Source organism: Triturus cristatus, chromosome 6 (assembly GCF_964204655.1).
Source record: "Triturus cristatus chromosome 6, aTriCri1.1, whole genome shotgun sequence".
Classification (NCBI taxonomy): domain Eukaryota; kingdom Metazoa; phylum Chordata; class Amphibia; order Caudata; family Salamandridae; genus Triturus; species Triturus cristatus.
Window position 1 is genome coordinate 576,718,102 of NC_140589.1, and position 23,686 is coordinate 576,741,787.

Genomic DNA, 23,686 nt, shown 5'->3' on the forward strand with positions numbered 1-23,686 from the left:
TGAGGAAGAAGATGACCGTGAACAATGACATTGTAGACCCCTGGACCTCGAAGATATCCAGAAAATAGCACACTGTGTCATCGACAAACATCGAGAGAGACCTAAAAAGTTATTGCACTCTAGATCCATGTGGAAGCACGGAAAGGAAGAAACTGATGTCAGCACGTCGTCGGAGGGCATATGTAGACTCCAATGGCATCACATCAGGTGGACGAAGTCGTTACTAAGTCGCTCAACATCCTCTACTAACGCACAGAGGTACTGTTGTAGAAAAGTTTCCGAATCCAGTCTGGCACATGGGGATAATTCTAAGGTAAGGAATCAGCAGCTAGACGTCTCTATCAGATTAAGGTAATATTACAGAATCAATCTCTGATATCTAATCAGCAGAACAACTGTATATCCATGCAAGTAGTGATAATTGTCACAGGTGTGGAATTTTCTTTACGTTTGGATAGCACAAACCATAAAGCATGTAGAAGGCGTAATCTGTTGACAATATGGTGAGGGCTTTATACGTGGAAAACCTAATTGCTAGTACAATCTTGAGAAAACGTATTATAAAGCATTTGACAACATTCTTCGCAAAATACATCTGCAGGTAACTCCAGGTCACAGACAATACCATACTGTCTGTCTTGAAGCACTTTAGTCATTAAAACATTGCATGTGCAGGATGAGAATCAGACTGTATAAGTTTTAAGGTTGGGTGAATCTACTTTACAAAAAATGTTAGTAGAGCAACTGTTAGAGGCAGAAACTTTGTATTTGGTATTTGTTGCGCCACGGGCCAAGGTTTCAGCCCGCGACGCTGCCTTCTTTACTTCTGTGGGAGACGGTGCAGCCTGCAACACCACCTTATTCCTCACAGGCATGCTGCGGTTCTACGTGGTGGACCTCTGTTGCTGTTTTGGCATCGTGGTGCATTCAGCGGTGACTACTTATTTTCTGTGTCGGGCACGCTGTGGCTTCAAGCGGCAGCCCGTTGTAGCGGTTTTGGCATTTCAGGAATGCCGCAGCTTCAGTCTTGGAACTGCAGTCTAAAAATACAAACATTTTGTGGCGGCCTGATACTTCTACCTTATGCTTGGGGAGCAATATTACAAACTTGCTGAAGTCCATTCTTCTGCAAAGGTGCATTTTCTTGCCTTTCTTTTTCCTATGATTCTACAGTCTTGTTCCCAGAAGGCTTTGGGAGATATTTTTGTTGAACCATTCTAAGGTGGTGAACTTTCCTATCCTTTTCACTTCTTTTCCCGGATCCAAGATGGCGACTTCTTACTTCCTGTTACATCACTTCCTGTCTGTGGGTATATAAGGGGCTGAATCTTTCGTTTCCTTGTGTTGCAGCATTCCTTGCTTCTGCTGGTATGTCCTCGCTACTGTTGCTGCATTTTACTTCTGGCTGGTGTATTTTCGCTTCCTGTTGGCACTTCCTGTTACTATCTGGATTCCTTGAAGCCTTCTGCTCTTGCCTGTAGTTCCTGTCTTCGGGTCCATTATCTTTGCTGGTATCCTCTTCTTTCACATCCTTTTCATTCCTGGTGTTTCTTTCTGCATTAAGAGGGTTTTTTTCCATTCTGGGTTTTTCCTCTTTGGAACTCCTTCTGGAAAGCACAGTCTGCTCTGGCATTTAATTGTCAGCAGCACTGTGCCTACCGGAAAGGGTCGCCCTTACATCGGACAGACCAGAACTTTCAAGAACCGAAGTCGGAAACCATCCCTGCACACCAAAGTTGATAAGAGAAGTTCTGATCATGACAATAAGACTACTAGATAATCTTGTTTTCTTTCATGTGATTGCTGTGGCAGATAAATATACTGTGGTGGACCACAGAGATAAATGGTGTTTCGTCATAAGTGACCTTCAAGATGACAGTCCATAAATTTTGGTTTTTAATGTTTAAATCTCTTCTTTTTACCATTTCCTTTTCTATAATAACGCCTTATCTGATAGAAGCTCTATCTAGCCACAAATTACTTACCTTACATTATTCCCCAGACGTGAGACTGAATCCAGAAACAATTGACAAGCAGTACCACTGTGTGGCGGTAGGGGGGAGTAACTCGGATCCGTGCGGCACTGTCAGCGCTGTAAATGATGTGCGCGGTGCCTATCTAGGTTCCAACCCAACTTGCTGATGTCAGTTTCTTTTCGCGATTTTCAACACCAGAATTGCGGAGCCACAGGGAGCACTGACCACTGGTGTGCGAAGCTAGGGCCATTATAAAGATTAACCCTTTACTCTAATTCGTTCGTAAAGAGGGGAGGATGGGAGGGTCCATAAGGAATCTGCGGCTAGAAAGGGTCTCTACCAGATAAGTTCCCAAAGACAGAGGATCTACATTTTTATCTGTACATGAACTTGCTCCAAATGCAGGCATGTACACCTTCTTGGTGGAGAGAAGCCTGCCTGCCAAAGTAACATTGCTGGCTTCAGAAGGTCTTCGTGCCCAATCCGGAGTCACAAGAATGACTTGGGCCTGGTGATTTCTGATCTTCTTGAGAACTGTGGGCAGGACTGGTATTGGCTAAAAGGTATACAGGAGGTCGAAGCTCCACTTGAAATGAAAAGTGACTCAAAGCAAGAGCTGTCTTGGCGGTAGCGAACAGATGTAATCAAGCCTCTTCCCACTCTTGAATTAGGCCTCATGCCACCTCTGGACGGAGACACCATTCGTGATCAGCTAGGCATTGACAGCCTAGTTCCTCTACTCTGTTGTTCAGAGAATCTGCCAGGTGTTGAACCATTAGGGATATGCCCTGGTGTTCCAACAATGTCCAGAGACGCACTGTCTCTTGACAAAGGGCCCATGAACCAAACTGCCCTGTTTGTTGCAGTACCACATGGTGGTGTAGTTCCTGAACACCTGTACCAGTCTTCCCATGACTGAAGGAGAAAGGCTTTCAATGCCAAACGGATTGCCCAGAGCTCCAACAGGTTGATGTGGAGCCCAGATAGCACAAGAGAGCAGAGTCCTCTGATCTCCACCTCAGCCAGGTAGCCACCCTAGCCCAAGAGTGACATATATGTCTATACAGTCCACTCCGGTTGGAGAAGGGAAAGGAATCTGTCGCTGAACCAATCGAGGTTTGTCAGTCACCACTGTAGGTCTTTTGCAGTTCTCTTTGAGATCTGGGCCATGTTGGAGATTACCCTGATGCTGCGCCCACTGGAACTTTAGGTCCCACTGCAGAGCCTGCATATGCCAGTGGACATGCGCCACAAGCAGGATGCAGGAGGCAAGAGGCCCAGCAGCCTCAGAGTCCATCACGCCAAAATCCAGGATAGAGACTGAAACATCAGTATCATAGCCTGAATATCCTGGACTTGCCACTAGGGAAGATAGGCTAGAAACTGCACTGTGTCCCAAACACTTCCTGTGAAAGGGAATGTCTGAGAAGTAGTCAGGTGTGACTTGAGCACGTTTATAGTGAACCCCAGTGATTGCAGGAGGTCCACCGTTGTCTGGAGGTGGGAGACGACTGCCTGGGGGCGAGCTCACCTCCAACAAGCAATTGTCGAGATAAGGAAAGACTGGCACAGCTGATCTCCGCAGATGTGCTCCAACCAATGGCATCATCTTGGTGAACACCAAAGGGGTGCTGGTAAGGCCAAAGGAGAGCAGAGCAAACAAAGTGCTCTTGGCTCACCATGAACAGCAGGTAACGTCTGTGGGCAGGCAGAAAAGAGATGTGAAAATATGCGTCCTGCAAGTCCAACGCTACCATTCAGTTTCCTGAGTCCAGGGCAGACAGAACTTAGGCAAGCGAGAGCATTCTGAATCTCTCCTTCAGGAGGAAGAGATTGAGAAGGTGCAGGTCTAATATAGGACAGAGGCCTTTGTCCTTCTTTGGCACCAGAAAGTAGCAGGAGTAGCAACCACAACATACTTCTGGTGCTGGCACCATCTCTATGGCTCCCTTGGCCTAGAGATCTAACACTGTGTAAGTAGAGGTGGCCCTTCGTCAGCCTGTCATATGTGAGTGGAGGAATGGACGCAAAGGGGAGGGAATAACCCCTTTGGACTATCTGCAAAACCCAAAGGTAAGATGTTATAGACCTCTAGTGGTGCAGATGATGGCAGATCCTGCCCCCCACTAGATGCTCGCGAGGGCTGGAGGGCAAACTGAAGTGGTCTGTAGGCTGCGGTTACCGGGAAAGGGGTGGATGGGTTGGCGGGGGGGTAGGAGAGAAGAATGGCCCGACCTCTGGCCACAAAAAGATTGGGACGCCTGTAGGTCATGATGGCCAGGAGGGTAAAGATGTTGGTTGAAGACCCCATCCATGGCCAGGAAAGAGACGAAGGGCAGACTGGGGTTGGCAAGGGGCCATGGAAAGGCCCAAGGACCTGGCCGTAGCCGTGCAATCCTTAAATCGCTACAGCGATGAGTCCGCCTTGTCTCCGAACAAACGGGAGCCATCAAAGTACATGTCCATGAGCTAGGCATGGATATCCCCTGAAAAGCTAGTGGTTCTCAACCAGGTGTGGCACCTTAGGGCCACGGACGATAAGATAGCTCTAAACAACAAGTAAGTCATGTCTAGCCCACATCGTATGGTGAACATAGCAGCATCTCTCCCATCGGCAATTGCTTGAAAGAGTATGGCTAGAGCCTCCACCGAGACCATATCAGCACTTGCGTAACAGAGTCCCAGACTGTACGGTAGTATTAGCCCAAGAAGAACGTGGTGTTCACCGACTGCAGTGCTAGGCTGGCTGCAGAGAACATCCTGCTTCCAAAGGTATCCAGCCTCCGGTATTCCCGATCCGTTGGGGTGGTAAGAAACGTGCAGGGGTTGACTTTGGAGGTATTAGTGTGGACCACCAAGCTGTCCAGGGTGGGGTGCTGGGTGACGAAACTGGGGTCCCCTGGGATGGGGCGAAAGCAGCGGGCAATGGTACTGTGCACGGGCTTTGACCAGACCCCAATTAGGACGTCAGTGAGGGCTTCATTGAAAGAGAAAAGTAGTTCCGATGGGGTCCATGGTGAAGGACCTCGTCAAGATATTCGTCATGTCTGCCATTAAAGGCAATTAAAGGTCTAAGACCAAAGCAGCCCCTTGCCCACCATAGTGAATGAGGCACCCTTCTCCGTTGCCACACTAAGGGGAGAGACCAAGCAAGTGCCAGGTGAAGTGTTGAGTCCACTGGCATTTCCCAGAACCTCATAACAGTTGACATCAAGATCTTCTAAAGGCTGGTACCATAAGAGTCCTTAGGCCCCTCAAATTGATCACCCAACCAGGCCTGCCATAAGAATAAACCACTGGCTCTATCATGGGAGGTCTACGGAAGCAGTGTCGGACGAGGCTCATTCGTCTCCGTCTCATAGTCAGGATGACGATGGGAGGCTCTAGATCCATCACTGGATCTAGGTGGCCCAACCAGCGATGAGAGCAGGCCTGCCAGCAGAAATCCAGAAGAGGACCCTCCCGATCCCGTGGGGCCCAAGGACGCTACAGAGGGGTCGGCAATTCAAAGCTGAGGTGCATAGCCTCATAGAATTCTTTTAGCTGGTCTGGGGTTCCTCTAGCTCCCAGAAACTCAGGGAGGTACAGAGATGGGGCAACCTCCACCACAGAGCTAGGCCTTCAATGCCAACAGCCCCAGGTCTCATCCGAACACTTGTGTGGCGAAGTCGAAGACCTCTTCGGCTACTTCTTAAGGAACTTACTGGATTTTCCCGGTGACTTCAAGTGGGGGGACGACTGCCGAGAGTGGCTCTGCAAATGATCTTGGGACCTTCCTCGCGGCTGAGATCTGGAACGTTGCAGAGTCGGTTTGTGAGGAGCATGGATTACCAGTACCTCAGAGCCTTTGGATATACAGCACAGCAATTTTCGCATGTCTTGGCATTGTGATTGTGCACCAGCCACCAAAGGCAAACCAAGAACAGGTCGGTCACCAACTCATGACAGTGACAGGCACCACATGGTTTGAAACCTGCCTTTCTGGTGGACATCTTCATGCCAGGAGACAGAGTCTCAAAAGAATATTCGACAAAAGGCCAAAAACGGTCAGTCAAAAATTGACTTGGGGTAGCTCTCTCCAAATCCAACCTGACTGGCGTGGAAAGACAAGAACTGACGTCAGCGCACTGGGGTGGTGCCTATATAGGCATTGCTCACACCATTTCCAGCACTGACGCCGCCAAACGGAGGCGATCGAAGCCACCTACCGGCGGTGCAGGGGTACTGCTCATCAAAGTTTCTGGATCGAATCTGAGGCCTGGGGAATATTCTTGGGTAAGGAATCTATGGCTAGAAGTCTCTATCAGATATGTAAGAACATTAAACCACATAAATTATAGGAGCAAGGTATCTTCTAACGAGCTGTAGAGTTCCGTCTAGAGGTGGTAGTGGAGATGATTATACTGTTTGGCTGACAGCACTTTACAAAAACACAGCATCACCAATATCAGTAACCTGGAAGTCAGATCTTCAAAAAAGTTCTCGACTGTCATTTCCAGTGCCACCATGGTAAATACTATCAAACTAGTATTCTCCAAAATGTGCAGTCATGACACGATTTACGTTGCATTGTGCAGTCTCAGTCTTTTGATTAAAGTTGGTTGCAAAATACAGATTTTGACTCTGAGAAACACATGAAGAAATAAAGTGTGTATTTAGATACATGACACTTAAAACATCAAGATGTCCTTCATTTCAAAACAAGGTTATGAACTAACCTAGAATACGTCCCAGATCATATCTTCTACTTGTAAAATAATTGCAATACGATGAAGCAAACCAGACATATTCTGCGATGTTGGAAGCACTGCACTCCTTCTCAAACCACATAATCCAAACCACTTAACTCCTGCACAACCAAAACCTCCACTAAGTGAGGATCAACAGCACACTACTCTGCCCATTAAACCCAGGAATCTGCTAGAATCCAACTCCGGGATAACTGGGGAAAGTAATCCTCAAACTATGCACAATTCAATACATAATTAATTGCATAAAGTTGAGTGAAAGAAAAACAAACATTAAGACTTGAAAAATTTAACAACATAGAGAAACCATATTAAAAAGAGAAAACTTGTATTTCAAAAACCTGTTTAACAAAAATGTTCTAAAACAAAAGAAATTCCCTAAAAAAAAGTTACAAGTGAGTTCATGCTAACTGATATGTTTCATAGTAGCATTGTCATAAAACAGTTAGGAAATTCCAAAGTTAACATGCTTCCTTCAGCTCGTTCTATTTATAGCATTAAAGTAATACAATGCATTTCAAGTTTTATCATACATGCATATACAATTCCTGTTTTATCACAAACCTCTGCATGATGGACTCTGTATTATGTCTGAAACATTATATCCGCCAGAGCTGTCTAATCGTCTTCTTGGCTTCCTTTTTACTTTTGATTTTGCTTTCCTGAGTAGCAATTCCCTGAAAAACACCATAAGTAAATAGCTATCTGTTATAAGAATATTGTTTGTAACAGCTTAGTAGGGAATGTATGGCAATTAGACTTGGACATTCAGAATATGGGTCTGCTAACTCATGATCCCTTTCTTCACTGCCTCTTGCCTTTATGGTTTGCGGTTTGTTAGAAAATAAATTAGTTACTTACTTGCAACTCACGCTCTCCACTGGTGGTATTGTCATATATTCACATGCTTCAATTATTCCACGTCATTAGGCTGGGAATCCTCTGTAATCTTTAAATAGCAGTAAAGAATGTAGTAGCAAATACACTTTATTTGAAAAAAACAAAACTTCAGCCAGTGAGGTGGAAGTGCTAGCTCAACTGCTTACCCTAGAAACCACCATGGCTAAGAATTCATAGCATAAAGTGTGAGAAGGGTAAATAATAAATAAGCCTCTGGCCAGAGCGGAGGGAGGATCGCATGTTAATATATGAAAGATACCAATGCTGGGGAACTTGAGTTACAGGTAAATTTATTTTACAGCATTATAGCTTTTATATATTCACGTGCTTCAATCAGAATATCAAGCAGTACATAACAATTATAATAAATATAATGGAGCACAAAGCAAGCTCTTCTTTATGGAAAGAGGTTACTGAGGACTGCCTGTCCTACTGCTGAGTAAAATATTGCATTCACATCAAGGTAATAGTGTTTTGTGAATACGTGTCTACTTCTCCAGATCACTGCACGGAAGATGGCTTGCAGTGGCACACCAACGCAGAGTGCTGCAGTTGTCGCCACGCTCCTGGTGGAAAGCTCCCTCATTTGTCTCAGGAGTGCACACTTCTTGTTGTGGTAGAAGGCAATGCAGGCTGACAGCCAACTTACTATTCACTATGTGGACAGGGGACAGTTGGTCAGAAGAGTGAATTGTTTTTTGTCTTGTTCAAGTAAAACGTGATGCACCTGTGCACATCAAGCAAGTGCAATGAGTTTTCTGCTGACGCTGCAGTATTTGGAAAGAAGCTCAAGATGACAGGCTCATTCAGGTGCAAGTCTGTAGGGAATTTAAGTATGAATTAAGGATGACTTTGTCCTTTGTAAAGCGGAGAAAGGGCTCTTTCACCATAAATGCTTTAATATCCCCCATTCTGCATGCCAATGTAAGCTTTAAGACAAGTGTTGTTTTCCAGGAAATTAATTTTTGATGCGCTCTGTTGATCGACTCAAACAAAGGCAATATGTGCTGGCTCAGGACAGGTTAAGTTCCAACAAACTTGTGGATGCCGTACAGGGGAAAATCCACTGAAGAGTCCTTTCATAAAATTCTTTATGGTCCTTTGAGAGAAGAGTGATTGAGTTGTCTTCCGGTCTCCGAAATCATGAGCCTGCTGTCAGATGGACTTATATTAATATTTTAGACCAATTCTGGCTAGGTTCAGCAAATGTGAAATTATTTGGTGGGGCGTTCTAGTCACACAATAGTACAGCTTAGCCTTGCCCAAGACACAAAAACTGTTCCATTTTGCATTGTAGGCTCTTGTGGCAGCTGACACACAGGCTTGAAAAGGGATGTCGCTACACTCTGCTGAGAGATCCAAATGACCATACTCTAAGTCCTCTGGTACCATGCTGTCAGGCTCAATGACTGGTGCGTGATATGAAGGGAAATGAACCAGTCCCAAAATAACTGTACCTCTTCCGACAGAGGCCAGGACCTCGTTCCTCCTTGCTTGGCGATGTAAAACTTTGATGTTGTGCTTTCTCTTCTAAAGAGGATTGCTTGACCTGTTAGCCTTAGAAGGAAAGCTTGGATATTTAGTCTTATGGCACAGTGCTCCAGGAAGTTGAAGTAGAGCTTCTCTTCTGCACCTGACCATACACCTCTGGCCCACAGTTATTGCATGTGAGCCCCCCAGTCCTCCATGAAGGCATCTGTTGTGAGCACCACTCTGTCCAATGAACGGTGGACTGGAAGCCCCGAGATTCATAGGGATCCACCCCCATACCAGTGCTTGCTTCATCTGGAGTATGCAACAGAGTAGAAGACCTATCCACAAGGACATCAGCAGAGACTTGCATAGTATAACTGGACTAAATGTTTGACAAAGGAGGTCTTTACCATAGACTGAAGTTTTATTAGTCTTTCGTCAAGGGAAAAGCTTTTTTCATTTGCGTGCCCTGTATCTCTACCAACGACTGCAACTTTGTATGAGGTTCTAAGGAAGACTTGTCAATGTTCAGTTTTAGTCCTAGTCTGTGGAAAAGAGTGATACAGGCAACTATAAAAGCCTTTGCTTCTTCCCTTTATAGAGTCCTGAAAAGTCAGTCGTCTAAATTAGGGTATACTTGGTTACCCTGTCATCTGAAGTAGGCAGCAACTGGCGTCAAGACCTCCTCTCCACTGCTCACCTCGTGTCAATGTAGTTGACCAATAGTGATGAGATATATTGATTGAATAAACATCTGGACAGAAAAGAAACACAAGACTCCCATGTTATTGTTTGGATGTGAAAATCAAGAAATAAGAATTATTCAGAGATTATTATAAGAAAGAATTGCCGGATTTGGTCTCGCTCCTTTCTATAAAGATTGGACTTTTCATGTATGTGGCCCAGTGGTGATGGGGCAACTGAAGGTTGAGCGTGGAAGAGTGAAAATGTAATTTTCTTGATTAGACAACAGTGCACACTTGTTTTGAGTCCTCACTACCATTGTTTTTTCTAAAAAATATGTGAGGTGCTGATGAGGCCAGATGGTATTGCCTTCAACTGGAAGTGCTGGCCGTCCAGTGCAAAGCAGAGGCATTTTCTATGCTCCTAAAGAAATCCGATGTGGAAATATGCACCCTGAACTTCAGCTACTCCTTTAACAGAAGCATCAGGAGGACTTCTGAAGTATTATCATGTCCTGTTTTCTTTCTTCTGGAAAGCATCTCAAATAAAACCCATGATTTCTTTGAGCTTTTGGGACTGCCTCTATTGCTCCTTTGAGAAGGAGGAGGAGAATTTCCTGTTTCAGCTTCCTCAAAAGACCATGATGTTCTTTATGGGGCAGGCAGAATGGTGGTTTCTATAGGAACTCCAAAATATGACCTGAGTTTACAATCTGTCCACCCATTGATCCGCTGCTATAGATTCTGATCCTGAGGCAAAACAGGAAGTTCTCTCTCCTATTTGCTGGGGTGAGGGGGGGGGGGGGAGAGAGTAGCTGTTAGAAGTCAAGCTTGGTTTTGGTTGTCTTAGGAGTACGTTTGTGAAGCGCTGCTTTTTCAGCTGGAAGTTCTACCATACCCTTGTCTGTGGGTCTATTGGGTGTATAACCCTGGCCTTAACTTCCAAAATGATTGAAACCTCCTCTATCAGTCTGAGATGTATTTGTGCCTATAACATTTGAGCAATATGGGTAATAATACTGGAAAGCCCTCATGGATCTTGAAATATCTGTATCCTTTTTAATATTCTGTAAGGATTTATCAACATGTTTCCGAAACAGAATCATTCTATAAACTGGCATGTCCAGTAGCTTTGAATAGACGCTTGGACGGAAAGATGTGGATCATATTGTTCTCAATACGGCTGCTCCCATGAGCTGCCAAAAGTCTGCATTACATTTGAAACATCCATTCCAGCTGAAGTTGTTGCAACCTCTTTGACTATAACTCTAGCACTGTCCATCTTATTCTTCGATAAGGGGTCAATCAATGGTGAGGTGTCATGCCCCACCTGGCGTTATAACAGCCTAAAATCTCCAAAGTGTTAGTGTCCTTGATAGTTGCTGCCTCTGTGGAAGCAAATCTACTGGTAAACTGTCTATGCCGCTTCCTGCCTGATCATGGTGTGCAGAGGAAATCATGATCAGGTTCTTGGATCTACACCGGACCGCAGACACTATGTCTGGCTTACACAAAGTCTGGTTTCAGATGGCCAGTAAGAAAGGTCAGGATATGTCTATGACCCTGTATTTGTTCTCCAAATAGGATACCGCTTCTGAATAGAATAGGATACCACTGTCTTCATCAATTTTAGGCCTTGTGACCAGGCAAAGTCCAGTAAAGGTATTGATTTAATAGCTTTAAGTGGTTGCTCTTTGAAGTCATACAGGAAACATTGTTGCTCCACAGGGGTCAATGGTAGGCTAAATTTTTTAGTTGCTTTATTAGTGCATGGAAAAGAGATATCATCAGTGTTAGACCTGGCACACTGGTGTGAGTCTCCCTTCCATTTTTCGCTGTGCCTCATGTATTTTTTGCTGGTGTTAGTTGCTCAGGGCACTGTGCCACTGCTGTCCAGTGCCACAGTGCAAGTGCTCCCTTTTGTAAATTAATGTATGATTTGTGATTCCATGATTGGTTGGTTTGGTTTACCTGTCAGACCCTAGTACAGTGCACCAGGAGTGCCCAGGGCTTGTAATCCAAATACTGCTGGTGGGCTTGCAGCACTGGTTGTGCCACCCACAGAAGCAGCCTGTAAACATGTGTCTAAGGTCTGCCATTGCAGAGCCTGCGTGCAGTCTGGTACTGTCATGCTGACTGGGCAAGTGAACCCACTTGCCAGTCCCTGAACCTTCCCTTTTCTTCATATCAGACACCCCTATGGTAGGCCCAAGGGCAGGGTGCATTTTAAGGATAAGGTAGGACATTCCCTGGTGCGTGTGGCCTGTTCTAATAGTGAATTACAGCCATTTTCGTTTTTCAATATTGCAAGCCTACCTGTTCTCCATATGCCAGAATGGGCAGTTTGGTTATTTCATTTTATAATCCTAACTGACTTAGAGAACATGGTAGAAATTCGAATTTAGTATGCCTGAACTCAGGATGATAAAATACATATTTTGGTAAAGTTGGTTTTAACATTCTGTGTTTGAAAATGCCACTTTTAGAAAGTAGGCATTTTCTTGTCGAACCATTCAAACCTGCCTCTGCTAGGCTGTGTGTATTCCTTTGTCTGGAGTTTGAGTGACAGGGCTGGGGAATTCCAGGAGACAGGGTGAGGTGTCCCAGTGGTGAATAGAGAGATCTGCATCCAGATGGGTGGGAGGAGTTGCACCTGGGACCTGAATAGGGCTGTGCCTGCCTTCCACAATGTTGGCTCCACCTCCTGGGGAGCGACTGATGTCTCTGCCCTGCACAGTAAATGGAGAGAAGGAATCCTGTCAACAAAGTGCTCCAGTGCTGTACTTGCCTTCCACAATGCTGGCTCCACCTCCTGTGGGGCGTCTAATGTTTCTGGCCCCTGAAGTTCCCACGGTCCAGGAGGGAACAGACCCCGAGGGGGATGCCATGGAGCCTACAGGGGAACAGGTAGCCGAACTGGGGGACCTGCCTGAGCTGACCCATTGGAAGCAAGAAGGAGGACCCTCCAGGGAGGAATTCTGCAAGGAGCAGAAAGAATGCCCTTCTCTTGTGGGTCTGCGGCAACAGGCTGCAGACCAGGCAGCAGGTGATCGGTCTGGATCACATTTGATCTACTGGGAGAATGACCTCCTGTATACAGAGCCTAAGGTGGCTGAGCCTGGGTCAGCCAGTGTGCTGGTTGAACCCCAGCACTTCAGAGCCTGGGGCTGCCTCATGATGTTCCATTGGCAGGACATTTGGGGCAGGACAAGACCTTTGAAAGGCTTGTCACCCATTTTTATTGTCCCCAAATGCGCAGGAGTTTGGACACTCACTGCAGGACATGTCAGACTTGCCAGGCAAGTGGTAAGAGTGGGAGGAAGCACAAGGCTCCTCTCAAGCCCTTCCCTGTAGTTAGCCCCCCTTTGAACGGGTGGGTATTGACATTGTGGGGCCACTGGACCCCAAGACAGCCATGGGCAACAGGTTCATCCTGGTCTTGGTGGACCATGCCACCCGGAAGCCATACCTCTGAGGACAGTGACGGCCCCCGTGGTGGGACGAGCACTGATGGGAATTTTCGCCCGAGTGGGATTCCCTCACGAGGTAGTGTCTGACCGGGGAACCAACTTCATATCACAGTATATGAAGTCCCTGTGGCAAGAGTGTGGTGTAACCTACAAGTTTACCACACCTTACCACCCCCAAGGAAACGGGTTGGTTGAGAGATTCAACCAAACCCTTAAAGGCATGATAATGGGTCTTGAGGAACCTATGAGGCGTAAGTAGGACGTCCTCTTAACATGCCTGCTCTTTGCTTACCGTGAGGTGCCACAGAAATCTCTAGGGTTTAGTCCCTTTGAGCTTCTCTATGGACATACCGTAAGAGGACCTCTAAGTCTGGTCAAAGAAGGCTGGGAGCAATCTCCCAGGAAACCTCCCCAGGATGTATATAGCTACATGCTGGCCTTCAGGAACCAGACTAGGCATTTCAGACAACTCACTGAGGCAAATCTGGAAGCCAGCCAGGAGGAGATGAAGCGGTGGTACGACCAGAATGCCACTCTGGTTGAGCTTCAGCCTGGACAAAAGGTGTGGGTCATGGCCCCAGTGGAGCCCTGTGCGCTCCAGGATAAGTGGACCGGCCCCTTCGAGGTTGTGGAGCGCAAGAGTCCGGTTACCTACTTGGTGGACTTGCGGTCTCCCAGGAACCCCTTGAGGGTCCTGCATGTCAACCGCCTGAAGCCCCACTTGGAGAGGTCCCAAGTGGGCATGCTCTTGGCAACAGATGCTGGGATGGAAGAGGAGACCGAGCCTCTTCCTGACCTCCTGTCAGCCAGAGAGCAAGATGGGTCAGTGGATGGTGTCAACCTCTCTTCGACCCTGACCCCTGAGCAACAGAATGACTGCCACCAGTTGCTGGGACAGTTTTCTGATCTGTTCTCCCTGGTTCCTGGTGACACGGATTGGTGCGTCCATGAGGTGGACACTGGGGACAGTACACCTGTGCGGCACAAGGCCTACAGAGTGACTGACAGGGTAAGGGCTTGCATCAAAGAGGAGGTCTCAAAGATGCTTGCGCTAGGGGTAATTGAGTCCTCTAGCAGTCCTTGGGCCGGCCCAGTTGTCTTGGTCCCGAAGGCTGCCGCGCCGGGTGCCACACCCGAACTCCGGTTCTGTGTGGACTACAGAGGGCTCAATGCAGTCACCAGGACTGATGCACACCCCATCCCCAGAGCTGATGAGCTCATAGATAGGCTAGGAGCTGCATGGTACCTCAGCACGTTTGACTTAACGTCTGGGTACTGGCAGATCGCCTTGACCGATGGGGCAAAGGAGAGGTCAGCATTCTCCACACCAGATGGGCACTACCAGTTCTGGGTTATGCCCTTTGGGATGAAGAATGCCCCTGCCACCTTTCAGAGGTTGGTCAACCAGGTGTTGGCTGGACTGGACCCGTTCAGTGCCGCCTACCTGGATGACATCGCAGTGTTCAGCGCCAGTTGGGAAGAACACCTGCGCCACCTCTGGGAAGTGTTGATGGCGCTGTGGAGGGCAGGCCTCACGATCAAGGCGAGTAAGTGCCAGATCGGGCAGGGTTCCGTGGTGACCTTAGGACACCAGGTAGGGAGCGGCCAGGTGGCGCCCCTACAGCCCAAGATTGAAACCATCCTGGCTTGGGAGCCGCCCAAAACCCAGACAGAGGTGAAAGCTATCTTAGGACTCACAGGTTACTACAGGAGGTTTGTCAAGGGGTATGGCAACATTGTTGCACCCTTGACAGCACTGACTTCCAGGAAGCAGCCAAGGAAAGTGATTTGGACTGACACCTGACAGGAAGCTTTTGAGGCCTTAAAACCTGCTATGTGCACAGCGCCCGTGCTCTTGGCACCCAACTTCTCCAAGGAGTTCATAGTGCAAACAGACGCTTCAGAGCATGGTGTGGGGGCTGTTCTATCACAGATGAATGAGGAGGGCCTAGATCAACCTGTAGCCTTCATCAGTAGGAGGTTACTTCCACGGGAACAGAGCTGGAGTGCTATTGAGCGCGAGGCTTTTACTGTGGTCTGGGCACTGAAGAAGCTGGGACCCTACCTGTTTGGGAATCACTTCCGGGTTCAGACAGACCACAGGCCCCTCAGATGGTTGATGCAGATGAGGGGTGAAAATCCAAAGCTGTTAAGGTGGTCCATTCCCCTCCAGGGGATGGATTTCACGGTGGAACATCGTCCCGGTACAGAACACGCCAATGCTAATGGTCTGTCCAGATTTTTCCGCCTTAGTGATGAGAGCTCCCAGGAGGTAGGGTAGTTCTCCCCACATTTCAGCTGGAGGGGACACGTGTTAGACCTGGCACATTGGCGTGAGTCTCCCTTCCATTTTTCGCTGTGCCTCATGTATTTTTTGCAGGTGTTAGTTGCTCAGGGCACTGTGCCACTGCTGTCCAGTGCCACAGTGCAAGTGCTCCCTTTTGTAAATTAATGTATGATTTGTGATTCCATGATTGGTTGGTTTGGTTTACCTGTCAGACCCTAGTAAAGTGCACCAGAAGTGCCCAGGGCTTGTAATCCAAATACTGCTGGTGGCCTTGCAGCACTGGTTGTGCCACCCACAGAAGCAGCCTATAAACATGTGTCTAAGGTCTGCCATTGCAGAGCCTGTGTGCAGTCTGGTACTGTCATGCTGACTGGGCAAGTGCACCCACTTGCCAGTCCCTGAACCTTCCCTTTGCTTCATATCAGACACCCCTATGGTAGGCCCAAGGGCAGGGTGCATTGTAAGGATAAGGTAGGACATGCCCTGGTGTGTGTGGCATGTTCGAATAGTGAATTACAGCCATTTTCGTTTTTCACTATTGCAAGGCTATCTGTTCTCCATAGGCCAGAATGGGCAGTTTGGTTATTACATTTTATAATACTAACTGACTCAGAGAACATGGTAGAAATTCTAATTTAGTATGCCTGAACTCAGGATGATAAAATACATCTTTTAGTAAAGTTGGTTTTACGTTTCTGTGTTTGAAAATGCCACTTTTAGAAAGTAGGCATTTTCTTGTCTAACCATTCAAACCTGCCTCTGCTAGGCTGTCAGTATTCCTTTGTCTGGAGTTTGAGTGACAGGGCTGGGGAATTCCAGGAGACAGGGTGAGGTGTCCCAGTGGTTAATAGAGAGATCTGCATCCAGATGGGTGGGAGGAGTTGCACCTGGTACCTGAATAGGGCTGTGCCTGCCTTCCACAATGCTGGCTCCACCTCCTGGGAAGCGGCTGATGTCTCTGCTCTGCACACTAAATGGAGAGATGGAATCCTGTCAACAAAGTGCTCCAGTGCTGTACTTGCCTTCCACAATGCTGGCTCCACCTCCCGTGGGGCGTCTATTGTTTCTGCCCTGCACTGTGAAAGGAAAGGAGAGGGCTGGTAAACAGAGTGCTCAGGAACTGGTTTGGACTGGGCAAAGGCCCCTCTGCCTTCAGAGGACAAAGGATTTCTGGGTATAAATATTGGGACCCTGATGCCAAGAATTTAGAGCACTTTGGGAAAACAAAAAGAACCTCTGCTGAGGGAGGAACCAGAAGAAGCTGAGGAGGAAACTATCCCTGAACCTGGAAGATTGGCCTGCAGTGGTTGCCTTACTGCCAAAGAGAGGAGAAAGGAACTTTGTGTGTACTTTTGCTCAACTTGTGAAGGATCTCCAATGGCTTGGAATAGAGCTTGCCTCCTGCTGAAGTCTCAGGAACAACAGACTTCACCCCCCAGCTCCCCAGAGCTCTTTGGAAGTGCCTGCTGCTGTTGTTGGGCCTTCTGAGGGACTGCGTGTCGCAAGGAGCTGGAAGCGCGACTCAAGAAGGAGAAGCGTGCCGCCGTCGGAGCTGTTGTCGTCGCATCTCGCAAAGTGTGTCGCCGCTGCAGCATCGCATCGAGCGGAAGCATCTCGCATCATCCAGGAAGTGTCTTGAAACGCCGAAGAAGCGTGTCGCCATCGCAGTTGCCGCTTTGCACCGCATCAAGAAAAGCGCCTCGCATCCACGAAGAAGCGTGCCGCCGTTGGAGCTGCTGTTGTCGCATCGCGTAAAGGGGTGTCGCCGCTGCAACATCGCATCGAGCGGAAGCGTCTCGCAAACGTCGGAGAAGAGTGTCGCTGCCAAGGCCGCTGTCTTCGCATCGCGTAAAGGGTGTCGCCGCTGCAGCTGACGCATCGAGTCTTCTCGCAACATCGGAGAAGCGTGCCGCATCTGGAAGATCTTCACGCCTTTATTTCTTTGCACCAAAAACTTCATCACATCAACATCGTTGCAACACTTTCGTTGCCCTGCGTGTCGCATCTAAAAGGTACATTGACTTAAAGTGTCGCATTTAGGAACTTAAGAGAACTAAGCAAAATTCTACCATCTAAAGTAACAGTATTGTGTGCTTTTGTCGTTTAATGGTCTTGTGGTAAATCTATATAAAGAATACTTATTATATAAAACCTGTGTAGTGTCCATTTGAAGTGTTGCCACTTGGTTACTGTACGTGTTCACAAATGCTTTACATACTGCCTCTGAGATAAGCCTGTCTGCTCGTGCCAAGCTACCAAGGGGGTGAGCAGGGGTTATTTTAGGAGTGTACCCCCTTACCCTGACTAGAGGAGAGGGTCCCTACTTGTCTCAAGTGCCTACCTGTGCCAACTAGAGACCCCCAAGTCTAACAATCAGGTTGTGAATCTGGTTGGATGGACGATTTATCAACTTCTTCTGGTAAAATATAAACAACCCATTCATAATTAACTTTGTCATCTGGCAGTCACCTTCTAATTCAGAGTAATCTGAAGAATCCTCGTCTCCCATAACCTTACAAGGGGATGTGAGCAGTGTTGATGTGACTGTCTTTGGAGGTTGGACCACCAGAGGAGAAGAAGGTTGAGGTGGTGGTAGTTGTAGAGGGGGTGACCGAGACAATGGTGGAGGAAGAGGGCACATTCTAGCAGGCTGCTGAGGAACTTCTTTGAAAGGTGTCCATCATCCGTTGTAATGTTGTGAGAAACTAAACAGACACCTGCAACACCTCAGAATGTGTGTAGGCACGACAAGATTCATAGGGCTGAGATGACCTGCTACAAACATCTGTGGCTGGAAGTCATAGTTCTGGTAAACCTATCTACTGTTTAAGACATCGCCCTCAAACTTCAGGAAGTAATGTACATCAAACTACATAAGACTATAAGGAGCTTCAGAAACGTTCTAGTCACTAATGCCCCTTTCTAATTCACAATCAAGAATCATAGTGGGAAGGCTAGATATCACTTGAATTGGTGAGAAAGCGACTGGGGTGCAAAAAAGAGCCATCAATAGGATCAACGTCTGGAGTAGAGACATCGTCAGAGATGCTTTTGACAATGGTCTCTACGTCAAAGGTGCTGTTGCCGTCAAAGAAGGTTAGGCTGTCGAAATTGATCTCAATGACAAGGATGTTATCATCATTTAAGAGTGTCTACTCATGGACAGTGGTGTTTTGTTTTCTTCACCTTTCACGGTGATGACATGGAGGTCACCGGCAGAGGCTGAAGATCAGTGAGAAAATCCATGGAGCTGGCTCTTTGCACTGATGTCTGCACAAGACTGGTATTCATCCTGCTTGGAGCATTTTACAGAAGGCATTTTAGTCTTTTTTTGTGAGGAGGTGGCTGTAGGAGTTTTCGGATGTAACTCCAGGTATGGGAAATCTACACATTTCTGCTTTTGTGCAATCTTCATGGAGGACACATAAGCATCCCCCTTAAGAGGGTATTCATTTATTTTCCGGGACAAATAGGGCAAACCTCCTTTGGTCCTCAAAGGAAACATTTGATAAATGTCACAGTGCGAAGGCTTTTGTGCTGGATAAAGGCCGTAAATACATTTGTTATGTGGGTCATCAGTGTAGAGGTTCTTCAGACCATAGTTATAGAAGGATTTGAAAAGATTAGTTTTTCTCTCTCCCAGTCATGATGAAATTGGTGACCGGGGGTAGGTTAGGCCTGGGCCAAAATTCCGTTCCGTTCGCGGAAATTGCGATAATTTGGCATTTTCGCGTTCCGCGGTAAGCGCGAAAATGTCAAAATTTCCGCATTCCGCAGCTTAGCGATAATTTGTTTCTTGCTCGCGCTGAAAAATAATACATTCTCGCGTGCGCGCGATCGCCTTACCTGAATCCCCGCGTTCGCCGACAAGTTTTCCCGATCCGGTCGCGTTCTCCACGAGATGTTGGATTGTTGGTAGCCATTTGCGCTGTCTCGCGACAGTTTGCGCCCGCAGTAACGTCATGCGTCGCGCGATCACGTCTTTCTTCTAGCGATCATGCACCGCGAGACAAGTGAAAACAAGATGGCCGCGCCAGCGAGCAACCGCATGGGTAAGTTGGCGAGCCGCGACCACGCAGAAAATACCACGAACGGGCGGGAAAAAAACTTCTGCATCTTCGCGATATTTCCGCGTATTTGCGGAGATTTTTAACATTTTCGCGATAATTTGCAAAAGTGAATTTCGCAAATTCCGCCCACCCCTAGGGTAGGTCTCCCTGATGCAGAACATTTTAAAATTCCCAGATATTTACCCCCAAAACAACTCAGAGATCACAGAAAGATGGAGATGGGCTAGTCAAGTTCCAAGGTAGATCTGAAAGTATCAGTAATAAGGTCAATAAAAAAAGGTTAGAATAGAGTTCTTCGCAGGGACTCCCTCCCACACAAGCAGCAGAAATCTGAGCTATGGTGGTCTCTAGGGGTAGTAGGAGAGGTAGTACTTCCACCTCGCAGGCTAAAGTTTGGGTTGTTTTAAATAAATACAAGAATATGAGTGAAATATGAGAAAGAAAAGGGCGGGGGGAGAAAGTAGGCAATCCAAGCAGAAACAAACATTTCCAAGTCCAAACCGACATATTTTCTAAAATTGGCAAGCCGAAAGAAAAGAAAAGAAAAAAAATCATAAATAATGAATAATGAGTACATGGGAGGAGGATAGCAACGTGGAGACACTAAGATTATACGGTTCGGGCAGACCAGTCCTGTGGAGCAGCACGCTGAGTCAACCACCCACAACCTGGATCCCAGATCCTGCTAATCATTTCCTCAAAGGATCATTTTCAATTAGCACCATTTTCAGCCGGCTTATATTCAAAATTCCCACCACCAAATCCAAATCTTGCCAGCACCTGTCTAGCTAAAGTAATGGTGAATGTCCAAACATAATCAACTTGGGGTCAACAATGATCCTTACCTTACACATAAACCCTAATTTGGCGAAGACAAATTCCCAAAAGAGATTTAATGCTGGACAAGACGCAAAGACATTAACAGCGTCCGCCCTAGTGAGTCCACAGCGAAAACAGTGACTATACGGCTGGAGCTTCATAGTATAAAGACAGTGAGGAGTGCAATACAAGCCATTAATACATTTGAGATGATGAACTTTAATACCAGATTCATTCAAAGCGGAATGAAACATATTGCTATACCTTAAATCCGCTTGTGTAACTTCCCTGTTGAGCCAACTACTGCACTTATGAGCCCTCTCTAGAAACACGTCCTCACTCTGATGATTAGATGAACGATAAACTAATTTATAGATCAGCCCAATATTTCTCTTGAGCCAAGCGTTCCTAATAAGATTGAAACAAGAACTGTCCACACAACTCAAATCATCTTCTTTAAGACTAAAAAGAAAATGGCCTATTTGCATATCTAAAAAAGACTGTTGCAGGGAGAGGGACCCTTTGCTGTAAATGACCAAATGAAGAAAAAGCACGAGCCATCGAATAGTTGACTAACGTCAGGAGATTGACTTTTGCCAAGGCAGCCATGAACCCCTCCTGGATACAGTCAGGAAAACTGGGATTATGGCCCAAATATGTGAGCTTATGCAAAGGGGTGACGCCAGGAAATATTCTCTTGAAGGAACCCCAAATAAAATGAAAGACTTTTAATGCCTTAAACCGTGTAGGTTTAAAATATTGTATCCACTATGCCCGTGTCGTGGGTGACCGATTCACCCAATGGGAGGAATTAGCTAAACAGAAGACCTAATTGCCAATGCCCCCACGCCAGTACTCACCGCAGTTGAGAAAAGATGGATGGCAAATAATGAAGCCTGAGGACCGGGAGTAAGACCCCTCCCTCTTCCCTTGACTGCTGCAAAAATTGCATTTTACAACACGGCTTCCGGTATGACCAGATAAACTTATGCCATAATGCCTCAATTTTCATAAGAAAAGCCAGCTGTAAAAAAAAAACTGGGATACAGCAAAAAAAGTAAAGATACAACAGAAGAATAATCATTTTAATAAGACTACAATGGCCAATAAGCCCCAGATGCAAATGATTCCATTTAAGAAACACCTCCGCTGAATGTTGAAACAGCTTACCATAGTTATTTTCTATGATCGCCAGAGTGTTGAGAGCTAGGGTAACCCCAAGATATACCAAAGACTGTACCCATCTCCTGTCCTGATCTGCAAGGACAGCGTTAAATAAGACCTGAGTCTTCTCCTGGTTCAACTTGTAGCTGCCAACTTCTCCACATGACTGGGCCGCCTCTAGAAGAGCATGAAGAACACAAGCCAGGGCGGGGTAAAAACTGCAATGTCGTCTGCATGGGCTACATTCCTCACCTCAAAATTAAATAGTCTAAGGGGTTGTATCTCAGACATCCGTTTAAGGGACTGAATAAATGATTCAATGTAATGAGCGAATAACTGAGGGGAGAGGGAACACCCCTGCCTTGTCCCGCGGAGAATAGAAATGAGATCTGATTGTCCCCCCCCCACTACATAACCTAGCCTTGAGACCAGAGTAGAGACGTCTAACTCTTAGGATAAAAACTGGTCCAAAGCCTACGGTCTCCATGACCCCCCAAAGGAAGGGCCAGGATACCCTATCAAAGGCCTTCTCTGAGGCCAAACATATCATATTGATTGACTCGCCCCTGACTGACGCTGCCTCCAAAGCTGTGAAAACAGTATTGACACAAGATGTTGAGTTCTGCCCTGGTATAAACCCATGCTATTTTGAATCAACCAAACCTACCAGACATCCGATTAGAGAGGATGCATGTGTAAATCTTTGAATCAGTATTTATTAATGACTTAGGGCGGTAGGAGCCAGAGTGTGAGGTCTTTTCCCTTCTTAGGGAAGATAACAATGTTTGTCTCCCTCTACTACTCAGGAACCCTATCCAGCAAATCAACATTGTTAAACAAGTCCCTCAAAGCTGGGGAAAACTGCTAAGAAACAAAGTTACAAAAAATGTGAAACGTATCTGATCAGGACCAGACGCTTTGCCTCTGGCCAAAGAGCTAACAGCCTCATTAACCTACCCAAGAGTAATGGGTAGCTCCAACTTGGATCGCTGGGTACGATTTGCCATACGCTCAATATACAGCCGATTAAAACTAAATATATCCTCGGAGAGGATAAGCAGTCCTTTCTGTACAGGTTCATATTTTCGATGAGACTTTGCAAAGGCCTTCTGAGGGTCAGTCAGGTTCAGTTGGAGAATGTTTCCCAGGAATGGCAGTGTGACAGGCCCTGGGGGTCGCCAGTGCGAAGGATACCACAGCCTCTGGAGCTCTAGCAGCAGGACGGGTCTGACCAGCAGCACCGAAAAACCAGTTTGAACACTTCATCCTAGCGAGAGAAGTTACCCCGAGTCCTGGCGGAAGAGTGTCCAGTGTGCAGGCGCACTACAGTCTATGGCTCGAAGCTCAGAAACTAGCCCTGTCGGGAAAGCAGACACAGGAGAAATGCAAATATAACAACACAAGGCAAGCGCGGGTTAGGGGCACTGGTCAATTCGCGAAGTCAAAGGAAATATAAGGCCAAATAATGGCGTCGGGTTCGCTAACAACAGGTTGTCAAGGAGGTCCCTTCCCCTGCCAGCGACGCCCTGCCACATTGCTCTGCCTGCACCACACCTTTGGATCACCCCAACTCATTTTACCTTCTCTCCCACCTATCCTAACATGCCACCAACAAAAGAATTGAACCAAGAGATGGGCAACAGCAAGGGCGGGACAAGGGTTGTTCCTATTACATCCAGTTCCAATTACTACGTCCGGTTTTAATTTTACACACCTCCTTTGCTTCACAATGCTTCTCTAATTAAAAAGAAACCTTTTGAAACGAAGAGGCTATGTGTGTGTTTCATAGCGCAGAGGCAGACACTGTTTGGGTTTGTTTCTTGTCCTAAGACAAAATCCGAAATGGCACCAGGGCTCTATCTAGGGCACACAAACATACTTGTACCCCAGCAGGGAGCCAGATGTGGTTTGAAATGTTTGGCATTTTTCTTAGCCTCATAAAAAATCCAAAACGTACCTAAACTGTGTGGTTCTGTTAAACAAGGAACCAAATCCAAACTGGGTCTTGCTCCTTGCACAGGCAGAGAATTGAAGAAAAAAAGAGCTATGAGTCACAATGTTTCCACCTGTGAATTTGTGCACTGAAGTCACATCCT

General features: G+C 46.7%; 1 protein-coding gene across 4 annotated transcripts in view; it reads right to left on the reverse strand.

Moving 5' to 3' along the window:
- The window catches only part of IBTK (inhibitor of Bruton tyrosine kinase), a 700,505-nt gene that overhangs the window by 207,043 nt on the left and 469,776 nt on the right, over positions 1-23,686 (reverse strand). For all 4 annotated transcript variants that reach the window (XM_085611015.1, XM_085611017.1, XM_085611016.1 and 1 more), the window contains one exon: positions 7,289-7,401. In XM_085611015.1, coding sequence (XP_085467141.1) covers positions 7,289-7,401 — 113 coding nt within the window. The remainder of the gene's footprint in view (positions 1-7,288; positions 7,402-23,686) is intronic.